The 27,631-nt window shown below is 41.4% G+C and overlaps 3 protein-coding genes, 1 long non-coding RNA gene and 2 pseudogenes across 5 annotated transcripts; 2 read left to right on the plus strand and 4 right to left on the minus strand.

Annotated features, from left to right (window-relative positions):
- Positions 1-2,964: 2,964 nt before the first annotated feature.
- LOC133733396 (large ribosomal subunit protein eL30-like) lies at positions 2,965-3,439 on the minus strand (annotated as a pseudogene).
- Positions 3,440-4,555: 1,116 nt separating this feature from the next.
- LOC133733682 (mitochondrial dicarboxylate/tricarboxylate transporter DTC-like) lies at positions 4,556-8,912 on the minus strand. Of its 2 annotated transcripts, none has more exons than XM_062161330.1 (3): positions 8,654-8,912; positions 5,221-5,282; positions 4,556-4,920 (listed from the first exon to the last, which is right to left on the minus strand). In XM_062161330.1, exons 1-3 carry the CDS (start codon positions 8,876-8,878, stop codon positions 4,902-4,904), a joined length of 306 nt encoding a protein of 101 aa, XP_062017314.1. In that variant the 5' UTR covers positions 8,879-8,912; the 3' UTR covers positions 4,556-4,901. The 2 variants fall into 2 exon arrangements, with proteins under 2 accessions (XP_062017314.1, XP_062017313.1); XM_062161329.1 differs by having other exon boundaries at positions 4,565-4,978.
- Positions 8,913-9,758: 846 nt separating this feature from the next.
- On the plus strand, positions 9,759-13,131 carry LOC133732533 (multiple organellar RNA editing factor 1, mitochondrial). The gene is made up of 5 exons (XM_062160104.1): positions 9,759-10,219; positions 11,431-11,528; positions 11,618-11,683; positions 11,885-12,741; positions 12,879-13,131. Exons 1-5 carry the CDS (start codon positions 9,828-9,830, stop codon positions 12,888-12,890), a joined length of 1,425 nt encoding a protein of 474 aa, XP_062016088.1. The 5' UTR covers positions 9,759-9,827; the 3' UTR covers positions 12,891-13,131.
- Positions 13,132-13,518: 387 nt separating this feature from the next.
- On the minus strand, positions 13,519-15,357 carry LOC133734629 (DEAD-box ATP-dependent RNA helicase 27-like; annotated as a pseudogene).
- A 1-nt stretch (position 15,358) lies between these two features.
- On the minus strand, positions 15,359-17,421 carry LOC133732829 (uncharacterized). Its single transcript, XR_009857341.1, has 4 exons — positions 16,930-17,421; positions 16,571-16,660; positions 15,611-15,652; positions 15,359-15,396 (listed from the first exon to the last, which is right to left on the minus strand). It is a non-coding gene; the product is annotated as an uncharacterized LOC133732829 (long non-coding RNA).
- Positions 17,422-25,620: 8,199 nt separating this feature from the next.
- On the plus strand, positions 25,621-26,352 carry LOC133734639 (bidirectional sugar transporter SWEET5-like). The gene has a single exon (XM_062162253.1). It carries the CDS (start codon positions 25,621-25,623, stop codon positions 26,350-26,352), a length of 732 nt encoding a protein of 243 aa, XP_062018237.1.
- The last annotated feature ends 1,279 nt before the right edge of the window (positions 26,353-27,631 follow it).

The following is a 27,631-nucleotide window of genomic DNA, read 5'->3' on the forward strand; positions in this document are numbered from 1 at the left end:
GGATGCAATTATGGTGCGATGAAGGAATTTATTATGCCAAATTTCAACAGTATTTTCTTTCCTAAATGTCATGTTTGTAATAGTATAAATAGGAGGCATCTAGCTCATTGTAAAAGGTCCCCGACCAACACAACTCAAAATCAATACATCAAATTCTCTACAATATCAATCTTTTCATTCTTTCTCTAGCCTACTTTAATTTTTATCGCTTTCTTTACCTTCCACACTTTATCTTTCCTGCAATTTACTCTTCAGTCTCTTTAAATTTCATGCAATTTAATTAATTTGCATTTAGATTCTTGCTCTTTCACTTTCCGCACTTTACTTTCTGCAACCTATATCAAAAAATCCAAAAGAGAAGCAACATCGATGAAGACGCCAAAAGTCCTTGCAACAAAGGCAAGAGAACCCAACGGCCGAAACGGTTCCTTTCTCGGCCTACAGTCACTTGAAAGAAGTTAGATCAAGCGCAAATCTTATCAAAACCTTGCTTGGCCAATTGGTCGCGAGTTGGCATGCCTGCGTATCAAGAAGGAAAATTGGACTTCAAATCCCTCGGCTACTAATTTGGGCTGAGACGATTTTGAGGCAAACAGGTTCGTTCATTGATTTAATCTAGTTCGGTACCTTAACGATTAGTAATTTGAAAGCAAATTTTCAGAAGTGATATATTTATGCATACATAAACATGAACAACTAAGATGAGGACTAGTTGAGGACTTTTGTGTGAGGCCCACTTTTCAATCATATTTTCGCAAATGGAAACATCTAACGGTTGATTTGCAGTAATGTAATCGAAAAGTGGGTTTCCCAAACCATTGATAGAAAGTCCTCAACTAGTCCTCATTCTATGAGAACCACTAAAATGAGGACTAGTTGGGGACTTTTGCGTGAGACCAACTTTTCAATCACATTTCAGCAAATCAACTATTACATGTTTAGATATTTATGTGTAGATCATTTATGCAAATTTTCAACCAAATTGAAAATCGTTAAGACATTAACTTGATTTATTAGTTATGAACATGAATGGTTCATGTTTGACAGATTTGGTTCATCCATTGATTTGATCTAGTTCGGTAAGATAACGATTAGCAATTTGGAAGAAAATTTTCAGAAGTGATCTACTCATGCATACATAAACATCTAAAGGTTCCCTTGTCAGTCAGCCAACAATGAGGTGATCCGAAATCATCAACAACAATGAGGTGATCCGCCAGCCAGTTATTAGTGACATCAATGTTACTGCTGCCAAGGGAAATGTCGAGGGGAATCTGCTAATGCCTTTTAACTATGGAGTTCAACAGACGTGACATATTGGTGATTCAATGAACGTTAGGGTCCTTGAACAAGAAAAAAAATTAGCCTTTAGGGTATTTCTTCATGTACGTACTATTCAAAAAATCCCCAATTATATAAGATTTTTGTTCACTCCACCTGATTTTGAACTTTGAAGGCAAACATAGCTCAACTGAAGCTGTAAGGTATCTCATTAGTTTGTTACTTTGTTCTGGTGATCAAGGAATGGCTTTATGCTTTGCTGAAAATTTGAAATGTCCCATAACAATCAAATTACTTGTGGCGTATAAAGTAGAAATGAGGGCTCGATCGTAATGAAAATAATTCAAACAAGTTATATGGTGGACAGTTTAGAATTTAACAAATTACATATAAGTTATTGACAAAAGATGACTTAACAAATACATCCTCTAAAGATTGAATTAAACATATAAAGGACTAAATCTTACAAATAAGGACAATGTGCTCTCCACTTACCACATGTCATGAGTTAATTTACTTTTTTGCCATTAACTACATCTTTTGACTTCTAATCCCTTTATAAAGATTAAATCTTACAAATAAGGACAATCTACTCTCCACTTGCCACATGTCATGAGTTAATTTACTTTTTTACCCTTAACTACTTCTTTTGACTTTTAATCCCCTTTTTTACTTTTTTTTTCTGAGAATAATCCATTTATATTACTTTTTTTTTTTCTGAGAATAATCTTTTTATGTTACTTTTTTTTTTTTTCTGAGAATAATCCGTTTATGTTACTTTTTTTTTCCTTGGGAATAATCCCTTTAGGTTACTTCACAAAACCTCACTCTCCTACTACTCTCATCTCATCGTCTAATCCTGCTACTGCACTCACTGCACTCATACTCGTCCAGTTCTGCTACTCGTGTTCTGCTCCTGCATTCGTCATCGCCTAATCCTGCTACTGCACTCATACTCGTCCAGTTCTGCTACTGCACTTATACACTCATACTCGTCCAGTTCTGCTACTCGTGTTATGCTACTGCACTCGTCATCGCCTAATCCTGCTACTGCACTCGCTGCACTCATACTCGTCCAGTTCTGCTACTGCACCTGTACTCGTGTTCTGCTACTGCACTCGTCATCGCCTAATCCTGCTACTGCACTTGCTACACTCATACTCGTCTAGTTCTGCTACTGCACTTGTCATCGCCTAATCCTGCTACTGCACTAGTTCAATCCTGCTACTACACTCGCTGCACTCATACTCGTCCAGTTCTGCTACTCATGTTCTGCTACTGCACTCGTCATTGCCCAATTCTGCTACTGCACTCGTCCAATCCTACTACTGCCCTCGTAGCAGCTTCATTTGCAGTAGCAGGAGCAGTAACAGTAGCAGGAGCAAGAGCAGGAGCAGTAACAAGAGCAGAAGCAGTAGTGTCATATAAGTATATACGACACTACTTTTATATTACGAACTTAACAGAGACTTCAGGGAGGATAATTGGGTGAGCTATATATAGACATTATTCTGTAAACCAGTATACTTCTCAGATAACGATTTATTGGACTAAATTTGGCACCTACAGAGTGGATATAAGTGTATACATACACGTGATTCATATTCGACTCTCATAAAACACAGATTAGATGTTATTTACAATCCGAAAGCAAACTCGTCCCTCTTTTTTTTATAAAAAAAATAAGATCAAGAGAATATGGAAACTTATAAAGAAAGAAAAGTATTTCATCCTCGGTAAATAGAGAAACGAAGCCTAGAGATACAATAATACTACTCTTAATTTAGAGGCAATATCCAAAGCACCTCTCACTGATCACCAGGCAGCGACTTGATAATATCCGAATCACCTGGATCAATAATGCTGAGGCATGAAACGTGGAAGTACTTTCCACATGTTGTCCCCAGATCAACATTGTTTCCATTGTAGTGGTGGACCCCAACCTTGGCAAGCATGGCATAGTATTCGATCTCGGACTTGCGCAGAGGGGGGGGCAGTTGTTGGAGATTATGATCAGCTTCCCTTTGGATCTGCGAAGAGAGTCGATGACGGTTTTGTAACCGAGAGTGTAATTGCCACTCTTCATGACGAGAGCGAGCCTGTTGTCTATACTCTCATGGGTCTTCTTCGTTTTCTTCACAACAACCATGGTGCTCTCTCTCTCTCGCGCACGCTCTCTCTGCGGCCGAGTCAGGGAGTGAGGTTTGGAGGCCAGCAAACTCGTCCAGCTTAAACACTCATTATAACAGAATATGTACACAGATACTTGTAATTTCTCATCTGAAATACAACTCCTAATCTCATCAATTTCAGTACAGCAAAAGCAGCAGAGAGAGAGAGAAAGAGAGCAACAGAGACGATACAGCTGGCTTAATGTAGCAGCCGAGTTCACCAGTAATCACACTCTCAGTCTCGACGATGTTGATGAGGACGTTGGCAATTCGCGGCAGCTCCGGTGGGCCGGAATCGAGTGTGATCCGAACGAAATCGAAGATATCGAGCTCTTTAAGCTTGGAATTGGCCTTAGCAGATGCCTCGAGAAGCTCCTGCATAGTCGTGGCCTTCCTAATCCCCTCCAGCTCGGCCTCGATCAGATACTCCTTGGTCTTGGTGTTCCCTCTGATCACAACATCATGCACCCTCAGATTGGACCATGACTCGGGTGGCGGAGTCAACGAGGACGGAGCCGTGCCTTGACCAGGCGGAGCGGAGCTAAGGCAAGGGACGGAAGTGGCGCGTGAGAGGGTTACAGACGACAAGGGATTCGGCGGGTCAGATTTGGATTAGGATGTGAACGGGTAAAACGGCGGAGAGAAAACGAGAGATTTTGGATAGTGGCATAAGCGTAAATATTTCATCAAACTGAGCATTTTGGTCATTTTTTATTAAAATTGGGAGTCAGGCTTGCATCATTCTACTTTTGGGCCTGAGCTCATGTCCTTATTTGTATAAATCTTTTTTAAAGTGGGTTTTCTGTGTTTACATCTTTGGTCATGTGCTACTATGTAATTTTCTATTTTCATGGTTAATACTTTTTCCCCCATTTTGCTTTACCCTTATCACATACAGGTGAGAACCTATGCACCTATACAAGGAAGGGCATAAATCCATTTGAGAATGATAAGAACTGCATATGTTGGTCATCAAACTAAATACCAACAACAAAATAATAACCAAATTATATGACACTGGAAATGTAATTGTCCTATGTCTCATTCTGCTATGATTAAGGAGTTTTAAAATTGTGTTGTGAGATAAGTGTATAGAGCTATAGATAAGTTTTTATTAAGCTATTAATGCCTGAAAAATCAAGTAATTAGGAGAGGATTTTTACCCAGCTGTGCTCTTGTTTCGCTTAAACCACATGAGTCCCTGAGATAACAGAGGCTTGGATTATATGATGCGAGCATACCCTCATTTGTCCCCATTCTTGTCTTCACATAAGGACCAGCATTTGTCCATAGTGCTGAAATTTTTCTATTGCCACTCATAGAGTAGAGAGCATCAAATATGTTTCTGTATTTGGCACGCTGCACTACTGATAAAGTCGTAGGATCAACCTGCGGGAGACATGCAGAAACAAATGGAAAACTGAAGTATGCCTCAGCCGCCCCCGGCAATCAACCCGCAAGCAGCTTCCTGATAAAGAGTTAATGCCATTCCATCATTGCTAGCAATTGCTTTGTTTCTTAGAGTCCTAATAGAATAAAGGCAATAAAATCAAAATTCAAATAGGACATTCTAAATCAGAAGAACAGTAGTTAGACTTAAACCAGATAAACAGCCATCTAAACTCATTAAACAACAAAGGTTATCACTTCTTAACCCGAATAACAAACATTTGGATTTCTCTATGTGTCATAAGAACTAGTACAAAATCAGTAAAGAATTACAGTGAATACTTGTATGTTTTGGCTCATTGGGCACTCGGAAACTTACTCAAATAATCCAAGTTGAAGGCTTGTAGATAAAGTACGAATCACAATCCCATCAGGACACGACTGCAAACAACAATGAAATTCACCCAAGTTTAATCTTGAAAGCCCTTGTCAGAATTCAACATCAAGAATTCAAGATGTTAACTGTTAATGTCTAAAAGTTCGGCGGTAGCTGAACCTTCGTTAACGCTGATCCGGTGGGCGGATCGATACTTGCAATGAGTAAAGAGAGAGAAAGAGAGAGAGAGAGTGACACAAGATGTATAGTGGTTCGTCTCCGCCTTAGCGGGAGACTACGTCCACTTGAAAGCTTATACTAGTGTGTTGAGCCTTGCGGCCCAAGAGGGATTACAAAGCATGTAATGGGATGAATGGTGTTTAAGTGGGAGGAGAGTTCCTTTTATAGGTGAAGGAATGCTTCTCCTTTACATTGTTTTCGATGTGGGACAAGTAACAACTATTCTAGTATAGAAATGCCTAGTTGTGAGGGCATGTTGGCAAGGCCGGAAAGGTGGCTTCCCGGCGACGGATTTGCGACTTCCGGATACCGTAGCGTAGCTTGAACATAGGGCTACAAGATGCAAGTAGCGGTTGGGCCTCACCATGGCTTGTGGGTGTCCCAAAGAGGGTGTTAATTATGCTTGGTGAGATAGCAAATACTCTATATTGTTGGAGGTATGTACAAGTCCCCGAAGTCCCCAAGTAAGAGGAGCTTCTTGGTTGGGGAGTTCAAATCATGAAGTCATCAAGCATAAGTAACATCTGAGAGACGCACGGCCCCTACAAGTCCCCGAGCTCCGCAAGCAAGAAGGGACTCGCCATCCTGCATCACAAAAGACAACAAAGTTCGTGTATGTAGTTACATCGGAGGTGCACTAATGTATGAAGTGCATGAGATAATGGGGCGTCGCCCTGCCGCACGGCGGTAGGTCGTAGACTATAGACTCGTGGAGCCCGGAGGCTAGACCATATGTAGGAAAACGTGAAAAAGTGTGGTGCCCGGAGGCTAGACCACATGTATGAAGCATTGTGAGCCGAGAGCGTAACTAAAGCATGTTGGATAAGCGGAGCGAGTTAGGTGTTCGAGCGAGTTGGGTGTAGGCGCTGTATGAGCGTGCGGGGCGTAGCCCAAGCGAGTCGCGGCCATGCTTTGATACCCAAGCGAGTCGTAACCGTTTCGCAAGCGTTTATCCGAGCACGTTTAATTGAGCTATAAGTGTCACAAGGTTCACAATGAATGTCACATGAAAGTGAATTTAAGCATGTATGTGTGTAGCATGTACTTGTAGGAAAGTTGCTAACTAATAACATGTTGTAGGCATGCTTAAGGGTTATAGAGACATGTATAGTCATGGCATCAGCGGTAGCTCAAATTGCAAGAGCGCAAGAGATAAGAGGAAGGCACTTATCTGGCGGATGCGGTGTTTCGATGTCGAAGTTGGGCGGAACTTCGAAGTTGGGCGGAGGCCTGCAGTGGGCGGAGGCCTGGGGTAGGCAGAGCTGTGCCTTACCGTTGAAGTTGGTTGGCGGTGCCTCAGAGCTCAGCGAGGCTACAGTTGGCGGTGCTGAGGTGACGGCCGGTGCTGGTGCTAGAAGGAGGGTTCCAGAAGAGGCTGGTGGCGGTTGTGATCCCTCTGGCGGAGGACTCGTCGGCGGAAGGATTGGCTGGCGGAGCGGAGGTTTGGCCAGCGTTGAAGCTCGGCGGAGCGGAGCACCTACGGAGAGGATGATCGAAGATGGAATGGTGGTGGCCATGGTGAACAGATGATCTCCATGGGTGCCCAGACCAGGTGGGGGATGCTCAGCGGAGATGGAGTTCGGCGGTGAACAGTCCAGCGGAGGAGAAGTTCGGCGGTGAACAGTCCAGCGTTGGCTCCTTGAGGGGCAGCGGAGGCTCGTGTCGGCCTTTTGCTGGCGGGGGTTGGCCAGCGGAGCGGAGCCTTGGCTAACGGAGGATGCTCGGCGGAGCGGAGCTCGATTTGGTCGGCGGAGCCTGTCAGCGGTGCTCTGTCCATGGCCGGCGGAGGCAAGCTAGCGAAGACAGTCTGGCGGGGTGGAGACAGTCCAGCGGAGCGGAGCTCGGCGCTTGGCGGAGTTGGCTAGCGGGGTCTGGATGAGTTTCCGCTGGAGATTGGCGGTGCTGCCACCTGGCGGTGTCTCAATCCGCTGGCGATGGTGGTGAAGTTGCAGGCGCTTGATGGGAGAAAGGAAGCTTGTTTGGCGGTGCCTGCTGGGCGGACTGCCCTTGTGCTTGCCGCTAAGGAGTTTAGCGGGGGAAGCTCAATGGTAAGCTTAGCGGGGCTGCCGATGAAGCTTGGCGGATGATTGCTAGCGGTTTATTGCTTGGCTGGTGAAGTTCAGCGGAAGTGGCTGCCAGCGGTGCATCCCGGCGATGAAGCTCGAAGTTCGGCGGTGAACTTCCAGCGGTGTCGCTCGGTGGTGATGAGGCTGGCCGCAGGTGGAGCGAAGCGTGGTCAGCGGAGATTGCTTTGACTTGGAGCTCGGCGGAGGCTCAGAGTTCGGCGGAGCTGGGGTGCAGCGGACCTGGAACTCGGCGGAGGACTCCGAAGAGGAGCTGCGGAGCGGCGGTGATGTTGATCAGACCTGTGCAGCGGAGCAGATCGTCATCTTCATACCCTGTTGGGCGTTGACCCGCCATGGTCAGCGGAGATCAAAAGTTGATCAAGCCATGATGGGCGTTGACCGACTCTGCCGGGCGCTGACCAGCCATGGTCGGCGTTGACTCGGCCGATGGCACAAGTTAAGATGGTTGAGATGACTTAACTCAATGGTAAGTGTGATGAAGCCTTTGTGTTGGCTTCCTACAGACGGCGCCAATGTTAATGTCTAAAAGTTCGGCGGTAGCTGAACCTTCGTTAACGCTGATCCGGTGGGCGGATCGATACTTGCGATGAGTAAAGAGAGAGAAAGAGAGAGAGAGAGTGACACAAGATGTATAGTGGTTCGTCTCCGCCTTAGCGGGAGACTACGTCCACTTGAAAGCTTATACTAGTGTGTTGAGCCTTGCGGCCCAAGAGGGATTACAAAGCATGTAATGGGATGAATGGTGTTTAAGTGGGAGGAGAGTTCCTTTTATAGGTGAAGGAATGCTTCTCCTTTACATTGTTTTCGATGTGGGACAAGTAACAACTATTCTAGTATAGAAATGCCTAGTTGTGAGGGCATGTTGGCAAGGCCGGAAAGGTGGCTTCCCGGCGACGGATTTGCGACTTCCGGATACCGTAGCGTAGCTTGAACATAGGGCTACAAGATGCAAGTAGCGGTTGGGCCTCACCATGGCTTGTGGGTGTCCCAAAGAGGGTGTTAATTATGCTTGGTGAGATAGCAAATACTCCATATTGTTGGAGGTATGTACATTAACTTTCTTGTTCAAAACTCAAAACCCAAAACCCTGAAAGTGGAAAAGATGGGACCTTGGCAAGAATGTTGAAGCCCAGAAATCTGGGACTTCGGCGAATGGGAGATAACAATGGGGAGTAGTAGATGGCAGCGAAAGGAACATAAAGGGTCAAGCCTTGAAGAAACGCAGCGAGTCCGCCATTGACGAAGGGCTTTAGCGACGGCCAACGCTCAATAAACCGCACGTCGTACTCTGGCTTGGTCTTCTTCTTCTTGTTCTGGTCTATGATGAAGCTCATATCATTTGCAATTCTAGTGGCTACTCTCTGATTCTCTCCCGCCACCTTCTCTCTATTGTGACCAAACTGGATCCTAAAGTTACAATGCCCCGTCCGTCTTTGCTCATCAGGCCCATGATTTTTCTTGCAAAAAAATTGGAGGAGGGTGCATCGTAGCTGTAAGCCTGTAATAAAGGTATGCTTTTTTTTGTTTTTTACTTTTTTTTGATCAGATAGTTAGTTGTTAGTAACTCACACACCCATGTAGTGGTATCCCAACGCCAGGACACCTGCACCGACATTGCGGCGAAAGCCAGGCAAAGCCAGACTACTCCACTGCACCGCAGACGCACGAACCCAAAGGGTCCCTCAAATCTGCTAATGAGGTCATATTTTACTCTTTGGAGTTTGGATGTAATATCCGAACGTTTTGAATGAAATTCTATATTCCGATAAAAAATAATAATAATATAATATATCTTTTGAATAAATTTATGTCGAATTTTGTTAACTCAAGTCATAATGACATATTACATAGTTACATATCTTTCATCTATTAATTATGGACAGATAAGAAACAAATGACATATAAATTAGCATCATCATCATTCAACAGTTCTATACTCACTTATTTAAGTAAGCTTACGCACTATGAGACACAATGACATAGTGAATATGCAAAAAAAAAAAAAAAAACAATTAGAAAGATAAGTGTAAATAACTAAAATTTAAATATTAAAAGTAAATCGGCAGTCATGATAAAAATTGGAAGGATAATTTAATCATTTTGCCGATAAATAAATGTACCTGAGTTTTTTTTTTTTTTTTTTTTTGGGTTGAGAATATTTATAGAATGACATGAGTTTCCAATTAAACCCCGATAGATAGTCCCGTCCCCCAAAACACAAAACACTGTAAAACCCTAGCAAAGTCTCTCTCTCTCAGTCCCTCTGCACCAGAAATCAGCCCCATGGCGCAGAACCTTCTCCGCCTCCGGCGAAGCCTAAGCAGCAGCAGCAGCCTCGTCGCAAATCTCCACCGTTCTCTATCGTCCACCTCCGCACTCTCCTCTGTCCCACGCTCCTCTTCCCCTTCCCCTTCCTCCTCCTCCTCCGCCGTTGTTCAATCTCTCCAATTCCGATTCCAATCTCGATCATTCAGGTCGTCCTCCTTCTCTTCTGCACGGCCGCCTTACGGTAGCAACAACCAAAATGACGAGATTGGCCCCGACACCATACTCTTCGAAGGCTGCGATTACAACCACTGGCTCATCGTCATGGATTTCCCCAGAGATAACAAGCCTTCTCCCGAAGAGATGGTCAGAACTTATGAGGAAACCTGTGCTAGAGGCTTGAATATCAGGTCACCTTTCTCTCTACATGTTTCTACTTCTTTTAGTGTAAACTTGCTTGCAAAATTGGGTTGGTTGGTAATGTTATTGCTGTTAGATGCTGTATTACAGAGCCAATTGAATGTTAGCTAGGGCCAATAACGGAGCCATCGACCAGTTTAACCGAATTGAATGATAGAGGAAATGAAAACTAATACCATTCAAAGCAAAGCAAAAGTTTCAGCTTATACATATCTTCTTTCTTTGGATTTTTTCTGCCTTGCCTACCATGCCTAGCTTTCTGCCAAAAATATTAACCTTGTGTTAGTTCATGTGCTAGTATTTCGTCACTGCTTGTAAATGGTGACTGGTTTTAGCCAGAGCTACCACCATTATTAGGCTTGAATACGATGAAATTGTTTTCAACTCACTTGTTGATTTCAAGTATGGTCTTGTTAAAAATGAGTCAAATGAAGTCGCTTGGGACACAAAGTCCCATTTGCACATAGTTAGAGGGGGACTCGAAATACGTATGTATAGGTGTGGAGTTGGAATGAGAGAGATAACTTCAGTGCTAGTGACTACATGCACACTGGATTTGTAAATACATACATTGGCTAGATTTTGTATTTTTTATTTCTATTTTTCAAAACAATATCAAACACACAGGCCAGAGCTCAAACAATCTGTGGGGCTGTTTGTTACACAGGATTAGGGACTGAATTAAATAACCCAGCTTTCCGGCATTTGCATCTGTTTACTCTGTAGCTTATAAAACTTTAATTGTTTATTATCTATCAGCTCAAAAGCTTTTCTTTAATTGGAGAGGATTAGGGTTAGTTAGCAGCTTGCTGCTATATGGTTCATTTTGCTTAAGAATGAACTGGGTCATGTGGTACTGTAACTAGTTATTTTGTTCTGTCTCTGGAATTTCTCTGTTGGGCTTGCCATCGTCTTTGCCATGTTGTCATGGACTTATGATTAATGCTTGAGTGCTGTGTTAATCATTGCAAGTTGATTGACGCCAATTGCCTGATTGGTTGTTTTTCTGGTTTAGTTTTGGATGTAATGTAATGCTTGGTTGTGTATGGTTCATTGTTTGTTTGATGCATTCAGTGATTAAAGCACATTGTTTTAGATTGCCAACTTATGCCTCATTGCTTCATTTTTCTGCTTTAATATATTGAACCATATAGGTTATTTGGTTATGGAACTTTAATTGGTTATTTTCTTTGTGATTCAGTGTGGAAGAGGCAAAAAAGAAAATTTATGCTTGTAGCACAACAACGTATACAGGCTTTCAGGTGTTGATGACTGAGGAAGAGTCTGAGAAGTTTAATGGTAATTTCACAGCACTTTATGTTACCTTCAATAATCCTGAGACTTTTCAAAAAGTCAAGATAGTCCTGAGACTGACTTTCCTTAAACAGGTGTATCTGGAGTTATTTTTGTGTTGCCCGATTCTTACATTGATCCACAAAACAAGGAGTATGGAGGTGTGTTTTCTTTTCCTCCAACTTTGATGTTTATTTTCTTTGAGAATGCTGAGGTTGTAATTTACCAGCAGATTCAACCAATTATGTTAATTTTTGGTTTCCATTTAGATATGTAAAATAATGAGATAGTTAGTAATATCTCAAGCAGATTAGTTTTCATTTGAAGTTATTTTATTTATTTATTTAATTTATAAATTTCAGGAGACAAATATGAAAATGGGAAAATTACACCCAGACCGCCCCCATTTCAGTATGAGAGGCAGGGCTCAAGATACCGTGATCGTAACAGATACGAGCGACAAGGACCAATGCCAAATCAGCAAGGGAATTCCTCGTATGGCCAACAGGGTTCTCCACAAGGTGGAGGAAACTATAGGACTTCACAAAATTATCCACCCCAGACTTATGCCCCACCAGTACAAGGGGAACACAGAGGTCATACACCAGTTAATTCCCCTGGAGGAAGGGACGCATATCAGCCAGGTAGAGGTCCAACTCCTTCATATCAGGGCAATTACAACCAACAGGTGCAAGGGAACAGACCACAAGGAGAGCAGAGTACATATGCTCCTCCTGGTCAAGGGGAATATAGGGGTAATGATGGGACTTATGGTTATGGGCAAGGTCCAAGCTCTGGAACTCATGGACATGGTTTGAGTGGGCTTCAAGGCCCGGGAACAGGTGGATCTTATGGGCAAGGACCCAGTGGTGGATCTTATGGACAAGGACCGAGTGGTGGAGGTTATGGGCAAGGACCGAGTGCTGCAGGTTATGGGCAAGGACCGAGTGCCGCAGGTTATGGTCAAGGACCGAGTGCCGCAGGTTATGGTCAAGGACCGAGTGCCGCAGGTTATGGTCAAGGACCGAGTGCCGGAAGTTATGGCCAAGGACCGAGAGCTGGAGCTTCTGGACAAGGACCTGTATCTAGTGCTCAAGTCCAAGGACCCAGTGCTGGCTACCCTGGGCATGGAGATCAGAGTTTCACCCAAGAGGAGCCAAGGAGAATGCAAGGAGAACAAACAAACTATGCATACATGGGACAGACAGGAACTGACCAAGTAAGATCTCCTCTGTATAGTAACTAGATGAACATTTAACTACTGAAGTATCATTACCATTTGATAATGAATGAGGAAATTTGTAGTGACATTTTATGAAGCTCATGCTTGTTTTTTGTCATTTTTTTTTTTTGCAGGGAAGATATTAGTGATGTGTCACTCGCAGTAATGCAAATATGGATCAAGGAAGGACTTATGACTCATTTCATACTATGTACCTTCTGATGAAAAGCAAAAATTTGAATGTTTTGGAGTCTTTCTGTGCCAAATAATCAATCTACTTTCATCTGTGCGTCCCTTTTGGACTAGTGTAGTCAGAAATTTTAGTTTTCCTCTGTTTCATGAGCTTGAACGGAATATTTACTAATTGAGTATATAAGTTTTCTAAGATGCCCATGGAAGTCATTTTAGGTATGAGAAATGAATAATGTTGGTTTAGGGGAAGAAATTTTGCTCATCCCCCCTTAAACTGGAGCAAATCTCCTCTCCAACTACTCAGTCTCTTATTTAAAACTTGCGATTGGTTCCTTTAGTCCACAGTTCTACAAGCTTATTAAAAATTATAAAAATTTGAACCTGCAATGCCCCAATGGTAGCAATTACTATAATGTTTAAATTTCAAACACTGACATGGAACAACATGTAGATGCAAGATAAACATAAGGCATAACAGTTTACTGACATTAATCCTGCATCCACATGTTGTAGGATAGACATTAATATGAAGTCCTTTTTGTTTATCCACTGAAGTAGTCAAGAAATGTATCATTGTGTGATTTGTGTCTAATAGACCAACTAAAAGCTTTTTGAGGTTTACAGTGTCTCCAATGTTACAAGATTGGAGTGAAAGGAAGGAAAACCCCAGAAAAACTTTGTTTCATTTTGATTTGTTCCATCAGCCAAAAGAAGTACAAAACTTGTGCAGAATTACTGCAGAGCGGCAGGGTGAGGCTTCTATATCCTGATGCCTCACAAATTGTCTTGTATCATCTCCACCGTTTTGCCTTCCATAAGGATTTCTAGGATTGATTCCATTTCCATGTCGAATTCCATCCACTCTGTGCATGTTCTTCCTGAACAGTGATGCACTGCTGTCTAAGTTGATATTTCCCTTAGGTGGATTAGAAAAGCAAAATGAAGAAGCAACAGCCTGTACAAACAACATCACATAGCAATTAATCAGAATTCCACAAAGTTTACGAGTTTGAAACATCCAAGGACTAGAGATAAATTTAGATTGTAGCAATCCTTCATTTTCGTTGGACAAGAAAACGACAAGTACCTGGAGATCAAGCCGGTGAACATTAAAGATGTCCTTCATAGAGTGTGTATTATATGCTAATAGATAAGACCTATGTGCATGTTTTGCTGCACGGTTCAGATGGTAGTTGTTGGCAACTAACTTCTCCTGCATCAGTTGAAGCAATTTGATCTAAATTCGTGAAATCAGTTATTATCTAATGTTAATTAACAATAAGGAACAGAAACGTTTTTTAGCTTCTTCTGATTAAATTCGTACTCTTTAACAGGGACTTTTGCTTTCTGAAAACAGAATGAAAAATGAAATATGAAATGGAGAACAAGTCCCCTAAACACTAAAGCTACAATACTTATTGTATTAAAATTTAAAAAGCTTCCACATTAGACTGAAACGGACCAAGTTAGTAGCTTATACTTGGATTCTATTTCAGTTTCTTTGTTTTTTTGTATTCTTTTCATCAGTATATGAACCATGCCCTCAAATAGCCTGCAACTCTTCGGGAATGAGGAAAAGTAGTGCTTTTCCTTTTCCACCTTCCCCACGAGCTGTTCGACCAGCCTTGTGGATATATTCCTGCAAGAACCAATTCCATGGCACGCAGTATTCAGCATATGGATTAACAAGAATAACAAGAAACCAAAATCAACTGAAGTCCGCTCAAGAAAAAATATTACACACCTTGGGTTCATCTGGAGGATCACACTGCATAATCCAGTCCTACAAGCACAGAAAGGAAACAGAAAGAAGCTTACAATTAATATGACCACTCAATACAAACATTTCTAATAAAGAAGCATAGTAGTATAGCATACTGTTCAATTGTTTTTCCTATTGTGTATCCACCTCATGCATAATAACGAGTGAGATCAGAGTGCAGGGCAACTAAAAAGAGAAAAAAGAACATACCACGGCAGGGATACCCAGTCCACGGGCACCAACCTCAGTACAAAGTAAGATTATTTTCTCTGCTTTGCAGTAGTAAAAAAAAGTACCCGTGGACTGGATATCCCTGCCAGAGTAAACTTGTCCACATTAACGTATCTAAGAAGGTCAGAGTGGAATTTTACTGAGTTGCAAGAAGAGAAGAAGACCATCACTTTCTTTGATAGATTCCTCGTCAGGAAAGAATATAGGAGAAAAATCTCTTGGCACTTGGCACAAGACAATAGCCCTGTTGCAGCCCTATGTTCGTGGCCTGTAGTGCACACAATCTTGTCAGGTTCTAAAGATTACGGCTAAAATACAAGAATAAATAGGTCTATATGAGTATGAAGTGGACTTAATATTTAGTGTGGAATCCAAAAGACCAGTTGGATTCCTATCTTAGTTCTCCCATCATCCACTTCTATATACATAGGCGTTGTCTGGAAGGAAAAACCAGCAAGATCTTCAACCTACAGGTTTAATGGGAAAAGAATTAATATAAGAAGTAACTCATGTAACATATGGGCAATCCAGTCATGTAAAGAAGAGACAAAAACATTTTAGAAACTACTGAACTATGGCAGCATGTTAGGTCAATAAGTTATGCTAAAACAATGAAAAATAATGTGGAAAGCAAGAGATTGACTGAATAACTGCTATGAGATAGAGATATAATGCACAAACCTTCTTAGTCTGGGTTGCAGAAAATAAAGCTGTTTGCCTATTCTGCACATTCAATAGAAACTTGATCAGCTAATGCATATAACAAGGTTAAAGTCCATTTGCAATTGCAACAAAAACCACAGAAGGAAAAAAACATAAAAAGTTATTTTGAACTGCTGCAGTCCTGCTACTAGAAAAAAAAAAACCAAAAACATATGGATGCATCATGGTTCATACTTGATGTCACTTCTTAAGTTGCAATACTACCCAAGTACCCAGTTTGTTCAAATTATTTATCCGTTAAAAATATAGCAAAATACATTAAGACGGCTAATGCAAGCCGTATAAACTCTGCAAAGGCAAGATATAAGTACTAAATCAGTTCAGACAAATATATAACATCTGTCACAGGTTATCATCCAGACAGTACAAAAGCACAGTGTATGGAAATCAGGAACGCATTAAAACAATTGAAATACATTGAACTTCAAACTACACGAGGGATAGCAATACATATGTAAATGGCATCAATGACTCCCAAAAAAGGTTTAATCAGTACCTAAAGGGTAATTAATAATCAACCAAATGGTACAAATGGCATACTTATATTAGAAACAAAATCAACCCAAATGTTACAAGTTGCACACTTGTATTAGAAACAAAATCCCTCAAAATCAGAAACATAACTTTGCTTTATTTTTGCTTCAAACTTGTTCAATTGAAACTACTAAGAAATTATTATTCCATTGAATTCCATTTGTAAAGAACTCAGCAAATGCATCGCCAATAATTCAACTGGCCCTGTTCATTGAAACAATTAGGTTTCACATGCAGAAAAGGTTTTGGCTTAAAGTTCTACAGATAAGGCTTTGAATTACTCATAAACCAACACTGTACCCGTGAGTATATCTGGCAAAGAGTGTCTGAATGCATACGTCACTGGCAGAACATAAACTAAACTACATATTCATTTTTTCTCACCTACACAACACTCGATGAGAAGATCTTGAGCATCTCTTGCAACGCGTACATGTGGAGGCAACATCTCCTTAATGATCTTGATCATGGTTTCTGTGAAGAAACAGTAAGTTTACATCATTCAGTATTCAACTTCAATATGAGAACTAATAAGGTGTAACACAGAAATGCTGATGCTCTGATTTGAAATGAAACCAGTAAAAGTTCAAGCATGCTATAGATTGTATTTGGAAACCTCCAAGATATTTGATTAAGGAATCATTTAATCTATATACTTAAAAAATGCATCAAGTGAAGTATAAAAGGTAGACATAGAGTGAAAGCAAAATTGCTACCAAAACCAGTGAGCAAATTAGATCTACTTAAACATCTCTTAGGCTTCAACAGTCCATGTCCATCCAACTAAAACTACAGGGAAAACCAATTGAAATCAAGTGGGAAATACATGAGGCAGTTCGATTCAAGAAAGTGGGAAAGCTATGAACTGATACATGTTTGGCCAAACCAACCTCAGTTGTCATATCAAAACAGCCAGAGTTAAGATTGCTAGGATTCAATTGATGGTTTGGAATATTTCTGGAGTTCTTCGTGGACACAGAGACCAGAAAATCCTGTTAAGAATCCAAGGGGTCCTCTTAATCTTATAGTTCTGCGAGTCTAATGTCTATCAGTCTTTGGTGAATGAAATCATGTACTGTGTGACTTTTCTGTGTACCGTTACAGTTTACAGATACTTTCTCTTTTCCTTGCATTTTTGATGAACAAACTAAAATAACTTGACGAGGTAAACTTACGCAGTAACTAATAAAAGATCATGATAATAGTAGTAATAGTGAAATGATAATCAAATGTGCAGTAAATCTATTTTCACAACATAAAACCTACCAGTGAAGTTTAATCTTGAAGCCCTACAGCCAAATGACACGATATATTCTAAATTAAACACTACTTTTTCATTAATCACTTGTCAAGTTAGAAATTGAAATTACAAAATGAACAACGGTATAATTAGAGGGATGAATCCAAGCATGGAGGAACTGAGAGTTGGACTAGCAGCATTGCTTGGAGTTGACAATGGTACGGCCCACCGTTACAACTCACAAGAAACTATAGCTCAAATGCCATGGATTCTCACAGAACGTAGAAGCACTGTTGTAAAACCTGTGCAGCAACCGCAACTAACGCCATCCCAGATTGTGAAGTACACAGATACAACCAGTGTATAAACTTTAACATCATTCCAGTCGTGGTGGCTGAAGGAGGCTTTTCTATTGTTTCCTCATTCTTGCATTGTTGGAATTTTTAGGGCTTTCAGGATATTTCTTTACCTATAAACTGGTTTTGAGATCAACGAAGAGCAGTTGCTATTTAAAGGGTATTGAAGTTGATGCTGAGGTTAGGATTTTGATTGGATATCCTTATATTCGTATATGGTCAAGATGTCCAAGACAGTAGACGTCGTCGCAGCCTCACAATTAATGTCATGGACTTATAAAGATGGTAGAGAGCATGTATGGATTAATTTATGGCTCTGTGGACCGCTTGGGAAAGGAATGGTAATGGGAATATGGCAAAAGACAATTAAGATGGATGAGCACTGGGGAATATGGCAAAAGCTAGATTCATATGGTATTTTTCCCACTCTCAACGACTTTTGCCATTCTATGAGATTTATTTTATTTGAGCCTTGCTCAAGCACGATAAGTGATCAGCAACTTACTATTTACTTGCAAACTAAGCAATGGAGAATCATGTGTCATCCTATTCGATATTTATCTAATGAATAAGGTAGTAATTGTTGAAGGAATATCGATTTAGTGTGCCTTATCAAACTAGGAGTAGCAATAGGAGAGAAGGTTCTAGATTTCCCAATCCTACACGGATTGGTATTTCTTGTAACATTAGAACTAGTACTTTGTAATCCCTATATATAGGGCTCCTATTCTCAATAATAATACACACTTCTCTCATCAATCTCTCTCAATACCAATATACTTAAACACGTTATCAGCACGACTCTAGCCACAAAAACCGAAACCAACTATTCTGCCTACCTGCGTGCCTACTGCCCCAGCAGCCCCTAGCCCGAGCTAGCCAAGCCTTCGCTGCAGCCTGCTCCTTGCGCGCCCAGCGCTACGCGCCCCTGCGCTCCGTGCTGCCCGCCTACGAGCCCGTGCGTCTGCAGCCCCGCGTCGCTGCACTGCTGCTCCTACAGCTCTGCCGCACATCTGCTGTCCCTGCAGCACCTACGCGCCCCTGCGCACGCATCCCTACTGCCCCTGCAGCACCAACGCACACCGACTGCACCTTTCCCCTTTCCTGTGCACGTCCGTCTGTTTGCAGGCTCCGAAACATCTAGTTCGGAACCTCGGATCAAAATCTTTTCTTCATCAAAGTTGTTCATCTCTGTCTCTTCCATCTGACCTCCGAATTTCAGCCATATCGGAGTTATTTTGAGACCAGTACAACAATCAAAGTGAAAACTGTTCAGAAGAGAATTTGCTCCAAATTTCAACAAGCTTGACCTTATAAACATTCGCTGCACGCCTCTACTCGGATTGCTTCGCTCCATCACGCCTGCATCGACACGCGCGTGATCCAAATACATGTAAGTATTCAAAAGAGTAAGTTTTGAAGTTCCTATAATTCGGAATTTATATTTCTTCTTCTTTTCTCGGGGACTTGAAAACCTCCCTTCTTCTACATCCCACCTTTCTTATAACGTGGGTTCGATCATTGAAAAGCGGAATCGTGGGGATTCACGCAATTAACGAACTAAGAGCGTTCGTAAGACTTCGGACTAAGAGCGTCCGTAAGCATCGATTTACGACCATACAAACATCATTGTTTCGGTCTAATCCAATCATTCTTGGAAATCTTATTAGTTTTCATGGAAGCATTGACTCCGAAACTAACTTGTCCCTGTTTCATCTTTCAGGATGTCAAACATGAACAAACTCGATTTTGTTCCATTGGATTATGCAGGCAAAAGGTACTTAATTTGGGTCACTGATGTCGAGATCCACCTTATTGCCCGTGATTTATTGCATACAATCCAAGAGCTTTGTCCTATAGAAACAGCTCCAGACCCTCAAACTGAGAAAGATAATTCCAAGGCACTTGCCTTCATGAAACGTCACATGGATAGTGACCTACAGTTTGAGTTCATAAATGAGGATAGCGCCATAAAGCTTTGGCATGCGCTTCGCGAACGATATGGCAATGTTCGTGACTCCATACTTCCGAATACAGAAGCAGAATGGAAAGATCTTCGCTTCTCTGAATTTGACACTGTCATGCAATTTTATTCGGAAGCTCTCAGCATCAGAGCAATGATGCGTCTTTGTGGAAAAACAATCACAGAAGACCAGTTGATTGAGAAAACCCTCAATACCTTCCTCGTCTATGCTATGAGGTCCTCTGACTTACTCCGGACTCATGTAAATGCAAGACGGATCACAAGTTTTCAACACCTTATTGAAGCTATGGCCACTACTGAAAGACGTGGCAATGAACTTGTGCAAAGAAGATTTGATAGGCTTCAAGATAGCTATCAAGAGCATCGTCTTATGGCTAGAGAAAGTCGCCATCGACGTCATGATCCATACGATCGAAATGCTCAAGAAGGTAATCGCTCAAGGCGACAATCCCACGACCGTAGGAGGCGTGATTTTGAGGGACATAGGGTTGGAAACCATGGAGCCAACGTTGGCCATGGGCACCACTTTCCAACGCCACCAGTCCTAGGGACTATGCATATTGCGCCAATGCGCCTCAATCAAGGGAGAATCATCTTTATGGTGTCTATTTCTGATATGGAACGTCTGATCAATGGACCTGAATTTGCAATGTACCTACGAAGGTAGTCGCATCAGGGTGATCAAGACATCGAGTTCACAAAGACTTTAACTCTGGCGATGAAGACAAAATGCCGCAGATTTTTATAGTCTTTATTATTTCCAAGAATCATGTAATGGCAATTATGCCTTAAATCAATAAAATGACTTATTGTATTAACTCTTTCCCTCTAGGCGTACTCAAGAGTAATTGTGATGTCTAGGCAAGGTTTGATCTGAGAGAACGGTTTTAAAAGTGAGCAACGCTCCACCAAAATCTCGCCTTACCTTACCTGGTCACAACTAAATTGAAATTACCGAACGGATTGAGTGACTACGATTTGTCTACGGTTTGATTTTTATATTGGATTAGATTTTGGTCAAGAAACTTTGATGTAATCATTGGCTATTATTAATAAAGTATCGATTTATTTTTCATGTCATGGACATATTTTTTTCGAACTTTATTACTTCAAAGATATAAGAGCCAATGGTTTTCATGTGGAAACACATTGTGAGAATGGACAAGAGTTCCTTTGCATCACCTCTAATGACTACGGACATAAACGAGTCTTAGAGAAATTGATGTGTCGCTCTAGTGGGTTGTATGCAACCACTATTCGAGTCATTGAATCCAACCATGTCATGAGAGATGATTTATGGGATTCCGACACATATAGGCTTTGGCACGACCGTTTGGGACACCCAGGTCGTGACATGATGATCCGTATATTAAAGACTTCACACGGACATCCCTTTTCCAGAACGAAAAGAAGTAAAACTCGGTTTTTTGGACACCGAAGGAGCCCCTGCGCCTCACGGCGCCGTTCACCCCCAAATCCGGCCATCCTTGGCCGGCGCCGCCTTCCCCCTGCGGCCTCAGGGTGGCATTGACGCCACCAAGGCTCCTTTGTCTCCAACTTTTACTTCTAAAGTCACTTGTGATTTTGTGGCTCAACCAAAATCCTCATTGATTGCTTCTAAAGCCCATCATTAGTTCTGCAAAGCCTGCTTTTTAGCAAAGTTAGGATCGAGACCATCTTATGCAAAGGACACCAAAGAAAATATACCATTCTTGCAAAGAATCCAAGGTGATATTTGTGGACCTATTCAACCATCATGCGGACCATTTCGATATTTTATGGTATTGGTTGATGCATCGACACGCTGGTCACATGTCATGCTATTGTCCACAAGGAACGCTGCATTTGCTAAACTCCTAGCACAAATAATTAAGTTACGGGCTCACCACCCTGATCATCCTATTAAGTCTATAAGATTAGACAATGCTGGGGAGTTTACATCAAAAACTTTTGATGAATATTGCATGTCCATTGGGATTGATGTTGAACATCCAGTTCCTCATGTTCACACCCAAAATGGTCTCGCAGAAGCCGCCATTAAACGACTACAAATGGTTGCTCGAGCATTGGTGATGCGCACCAATCTCCCTATTTCTGCTTGGGGCTATGCAATATTGCATGCAACTGTGCTTATTCGTCTGAGGTCCACTGCCACTCAACCCTTCTCTGCGTCCCAGATGGTTACTGGGTATGAGCCTGATGTCTCACACTTACGCATATTTGGGTGTGCAGTTTATGTGCCTATTGCGCCTCCACAGCGTACCAAATTGGGTCCTCAACGACGATTAGGCATTTATGTTGGATATGATTCTCCAATGATTATCCGCTACATAGAACCCTTGACAGGCAATCTCTTTACCGCTAGATTCGCGGATTGTCACTTCGATGAGACAGTCTTCCCGTCGTTAGGGGGAGATAAGAACATCAATGTTAAACAGGAACGACAGGAATTGTCGTGGTCTGTCCCCACTCTGTCTCATCTTGATCCCCGAACCGCACAGTCCGAAATTGAAGTGCGGAGAATTCTCGATCTTCAGAACGTAGCAGAATCGATGCCTGATGCGTTTTCTGATATCGCTAAAGTGACGAGATCACACATACCTGCTGCAAACGTGCCTGCAAGGATTGAAGTCCCTAAAAGTAGAGGACATGACGCCAACTCAAGAATGCATGAGCATGGCGCCAACGTCCCATCTCTCAATGATGGTGACGTTATGGCTAGGCCCACGGCTCCTGCCAGGAAGCGCGGGAGGCCCATAGGTTCGATGGATTCTCGCCCAAGAAAGAAAGCGAGTTTGGCACAAAATAATCCATTAATCATCGATGTGAATAATCCATCTCATGAGAATATTCCGGATTATGGTTATGTCCAAGAGACATCATTGGGGGACGCTCCAATGTCAGAACCAACTCCAGAGAATAGAGAGATCTCCATAAATTACACTAGTGTACATGAGATGATGGATAGAAATTCTATGGCGATTGATGATGAATTTGCATATCATATTGCAAAAGGAATTATAGAATATGATGATATCGAACCTCGCTCTGTTGAAGAACGTCAACGAAGAGCAGATTGGCCTAAATGGAAAGATGCGATCCAGGTTGAATTGGATTCACTAACAAAGAGACAGGTATTTGGGCCTGTAACGCAGACACCCCCAAGTGTAAAGCCTGTTGGCCATAAATGGGTCTTTGTTAGAAAGCGTAATGAGAAAAATGAGGTGGTAAGATATAAAGTCCGCCTTGTGGCGCAAGGTTTCTCACAACGCCCTGGAATCGACTATGAGGAGACATATTCTCCTGTAATGGACGTTATAACGTTCCGCTACCTTGTCAGTTTGGTAGTTTCCGAAAAACTTGACATGCAGCTTATGGATGTGGTTACAACATATCTCTATGGGGATCTAGATTCAGAAATATATATGAAGGTTCCAGATGGACTTCAATTACCCAAATCAAGTGGCTCTAAACCACGGAGCGCGTTTTCAATAAGATTAAAACGCTCACTATATGGATTAAAACAATCCGGACGGATGTGGTATAACCGTCTAAGTGACTACTTGATTGGGAAGGTATATATTAACAATGAAATATGCCCATGCGTGTTCATTAAAAGAACAAGTTCCGGATTTGCAATCGTAGCAGTTTATGTCGATGACATGAACCTAATTGGAACTCTAGATGAGTTGAAGGAAACTGCTAAATACTTGAAATCCGAATTTGAGATGAAAGATCTTGGGAAAACACGGATTTGTCTCGGTTTAGAACTCGAGCACCGTAGTGATGGGATTTTGATCCATCAGTCTGCATATACTCAGAAGGTCCTAAGGCGCTTTAATGAAGATAAAGCGAAGCCTGCGAGTACTCCCATGATCGGCCGTAGTCTTGAGCCCGGAAAAGATCCGTTTCGTCCAAGGGATGAGGACGAAGAACCATTAGAGGGCGAAGTGCCCTATTTGAGTGCAATAGGCGCATTATTGTACTTAGTTCAATGCACAAGACCGGATATCTCATTCGCAGTGAACTTGTTAGCTCGACATAGCTCTGCGCCAACACGCCGCCATTGGATTGGTGTAAAGACAATCTTTCGATACCTAAGAGGTACGATTGATATGGGCCTATTTTATCCCTACAGAGAGAAGAGGAACGACGAAAGAATGGGATCGGACCCCATTAGGCATGGAGCCGCCGTCCATAACATGACCGTCGGCCATGTTGTCACCTCCAGCGCCGCCGCCGCCCATGGTGGCCGGCCTCACCCTACTCCCCTCCATCAAAACGACAATGATGGGATTTGCTGATGCAGGGTACCTCTCTGACCCTCACAAAGGTCGCTCCCAAACTGGTTATGTCTTTACCATGGGAAGCACTGCGATATCTTGGAGGTCTACGAAACAGACCCTTGTTGCTACTTCCTCGAATCATGCAGAGATTATTGCTCTACATGAAGCCGTTCGTGAATGTATATGGCTAAGGTCTGTGATTCGACATATTCAAGGAAGTTGTGGTTTGAAGTCCACCACAGATGAACCTACATGCATTTATGAGGATAATGCAGCTTGTATTGAACAAATGAAGTTAGGTTTCATCAAAGGCGACAACACCAAGCATATATCGCCTAAGTTCTTTTATAATCAGCAACAACAATCACTTCTAAAGATTGAAGTGAATCAAATCCGATCAGAGGATAATGTAGCGGACTTATTCACTAAGTCGTTACCTAAATCCACCTTCGAGAAACATGTGAAGAGCATCGGATTGAGAAAGTTATCCGAACTCCCACGATTGTAGCAATCAGGGGGAGATATCGACATCAGGGGGAGTTATGATGTCTACATGTTCGATCTCGAAGAGTAAAGGACGTGTTGTGCTCTTTTTGTCCTTCGACCAGGGTTATTTTTATCCCACAGGGTTTTTGTTACCTGGCAAGGTTTTTTAACGAGGCAACGGATGAAGCGTCACCACCAAGTTTGAAGCGGCACAAGGGGGAGTATCGAAGGAATATCGATTTAGTGTGCCTTATCAAACTAGGAGTAGCAATAGGAGAGAAGGTTCTAGATTTCCCAATCCTACACGGATTGGTATTCCTTGTAACATTAGAACTAGTACTTTGTAATCCCTATATATAGGGCTCCTATTCTCAATAATAATACACACTTCTCTCATCAATCTCTCTCAATACCAATATACTTAAACAGTAATAGTATATCTTGGTTATGAATCTAACCTTATAAGGTAATTGATCGAGAATCCTTTATATGTGCTTATGTCCGATGGTTAATTAGAGACTGGAATTTTGAAAGACTGTGATTGAATTTATTTGGTTTAGTAAGGAAACTAGGAGTATATTGTTTCATGACGATTTCCCTCTCTCTTTGTTTCGCTTCTTCCACCTCTTTTCCTACAACTATCCTCTACAAAGTAGTAGGATTTGCAAGTTTGAACTCAATCGTTTTACTTGGTTTTAACTTTTAAGAATCCGTTTCTATTTTTCTAACATGCTACATAATTGGAAACCTTTTCAATCCCCAATTAGGACAATTAAAAGACACTGCAAAGAAAGAATTTTATTTATTTATTTATTTTATTTTATTTTTTTAATAATAGTCCCTCCTACACAAAGTGGGATTTACAAGTTTGGACTCAATCTGGATTTACAAGTCCTTCTAGGAAAAGATCTACTTCTCTAATATGCTAAAGAATTGGAAACCTTTCAGTGCCCAACTAGGCTAAAAAACACTCACTATAAATAGGGAGAGGGTGTCTACAATATCTTCATTAATTCAATACTCGATATCTTTCTCTTATTTTCAGTCACATATATATTTTCTTTGTCATTTTCCTCGCAAAGATGGTGCACACATATGCTAGATTCGTGGTCGGTGTGGTTGGGAACGTCATTTCTGGCGGCCTTTTCCTCTCTCCAATTCCTACGTTCACACAAATATGGAGAAAAAAAGATGTGGAAGCTTTCGATCCAAAACCTTACCTTACAACAGTGTTGAACTGTTTGTTCTGGTGTTACTATGGATTGCCATTCGTGAATCCAAACAGCATTTTAGTTGTCACTATTAATGGAATTGGGCTATTTATAGAGCTCATGTATCTTACCATATTCTTCTATTATGCCGCAGCAAAAGGACGAAAGAGGGTTGCTATATACTTTATATGTGAACTTATTTTATTTGGGGCTTTGGTGGCTGCAACTATGTTGGCAATACCTGAGCATAAGATGGCGATAAATCGACGTTTGAGGGCTGTCGTAGTTGGTGTGATCTGTGATTTTTTCAATGTTCTCATGTATGGCTCTCCCTTGTTCAACCTAAAAGATGTCATTACAACTAAGAGTGTGAAATATATGCCATTCACTCTCCTAGTGGCGAACTTCCTAAATGGTTGTTGCTGGACATCCTATGCTCTTATTGGAAAAGTGGACTACTTCATTTTAATTAGCAACGGACTCGGTGCAATTTTTGGAGCAGTTCAATTGATGGTTTATGCAAGATACTACAAAACTACACCAAAAGATGAAGACCTCTCTAGCAAGACTACTAATGAAGTGCAACTTTGTACTAACGTCTAAATATCGCATATCGATCCATCTAGTCATAATTGCTTCAAAATTATAGGCCCTTAGTTTAATTTTCATATTTTAAAAGTACTATTTACCTTTTTTTTTTCATCTTTTTGGGATCAATGTTGTAGTTTTGATCAAGTATGTATAAAATTTGCTTATGCAGTCCAGGGCATTGAGTTACATTGATATTGAAAATTTCAAATTTTTTCAAACGTTGTTAAAAAAAGCGCATTATAGGATGCAACCATACCCATGCTTAACCCAATTCTTGGCATCAACCAATAACCTCCACTTCCCAACACATGTGACCATTTACTTGCATGTGTCTGCAATCGGTCCCGTGGATATGCGATTGAACCTGCTTACCAAAACGCCCCAGAAGCAATGGAAAGCTGAAATTAATATGCCCCAGCTACTCCAGCAATCAACCCACACCCAGCTTCCTGATAAAGCTTGGTCGCATACCATCATTGCTAGCTACCAATTGCTTTTCTTCTCAGATTCCTATTGATTAAAGCAAATCAAAACCCAAATACCAAGTTATTGTTGCCCTCGCTTAAATCGAGTCTACATATGTAGCTAGTATTTAATTGGCTTCAGATCAAATACGTACTTACTCGTAGAATCCAGCTATCTGACTAAAAGCAAAAGCATCAATCAAAATCATACCACGAATCATCTGCAGGCATCATATCTTTATCTGGCTATGCATCAGATTATTTAAACCCTGTTTGTTTCTTAATATGAACATAGGCGTGTTTCAAAAGTCAGAGGAAAGACCTTGACATTGTTCTATGGGAGCATATATATGTTGACGCTTTGGGAAATTAAATAGCGCCTAATAGGGGTATGATAATGTATTGCGGCAAGCATTGAATGAGAAAGCAACAAGCCCTGCTATTCCGCCATTGACAAAGGGCTTGATCAGCACTGAAGACGCCGGCCTCGTCTTTCTTCTTCTCTTCCAAAATCCTCTTTTTAGATTTTTTTTTTTTCCCTCACAAAAACTTCTGCACGCTCTCTTTTAAACAAAGGGTTTGTTATATCCAATTAAAAGTACACCATTTCCTATTACCATGGAACATATGGTGTAGATAATGTTCATCTCCTACTTTAAACTTCTGTTTAGATATCCCTTAACAGGTGGGAATTTAAATATCCCAAAAACACACGTTCTCTTTGCTTATGTTAATTAAAAGACCTAACCAGAATACAATATTGTTTGGACTCGTATAAAAAAACAAAACAGAAGCTGATGATCAGCACTAGCTGGTACTTAAAATTT

This window comes from Rosa rugosa, chromosome 2, assembly GCF_958449725.1.
Source record: "Rosa rugosa chromosome 2, drRosRugo1.1, whole genome shotgun sequence".
Taxonomy (NCBI): Eukaryota; Viridiplantae; Streptophyta; class Magnoliopsida; order Rosales; family Rosaceae; genus Rosa; species Rosa rugosa.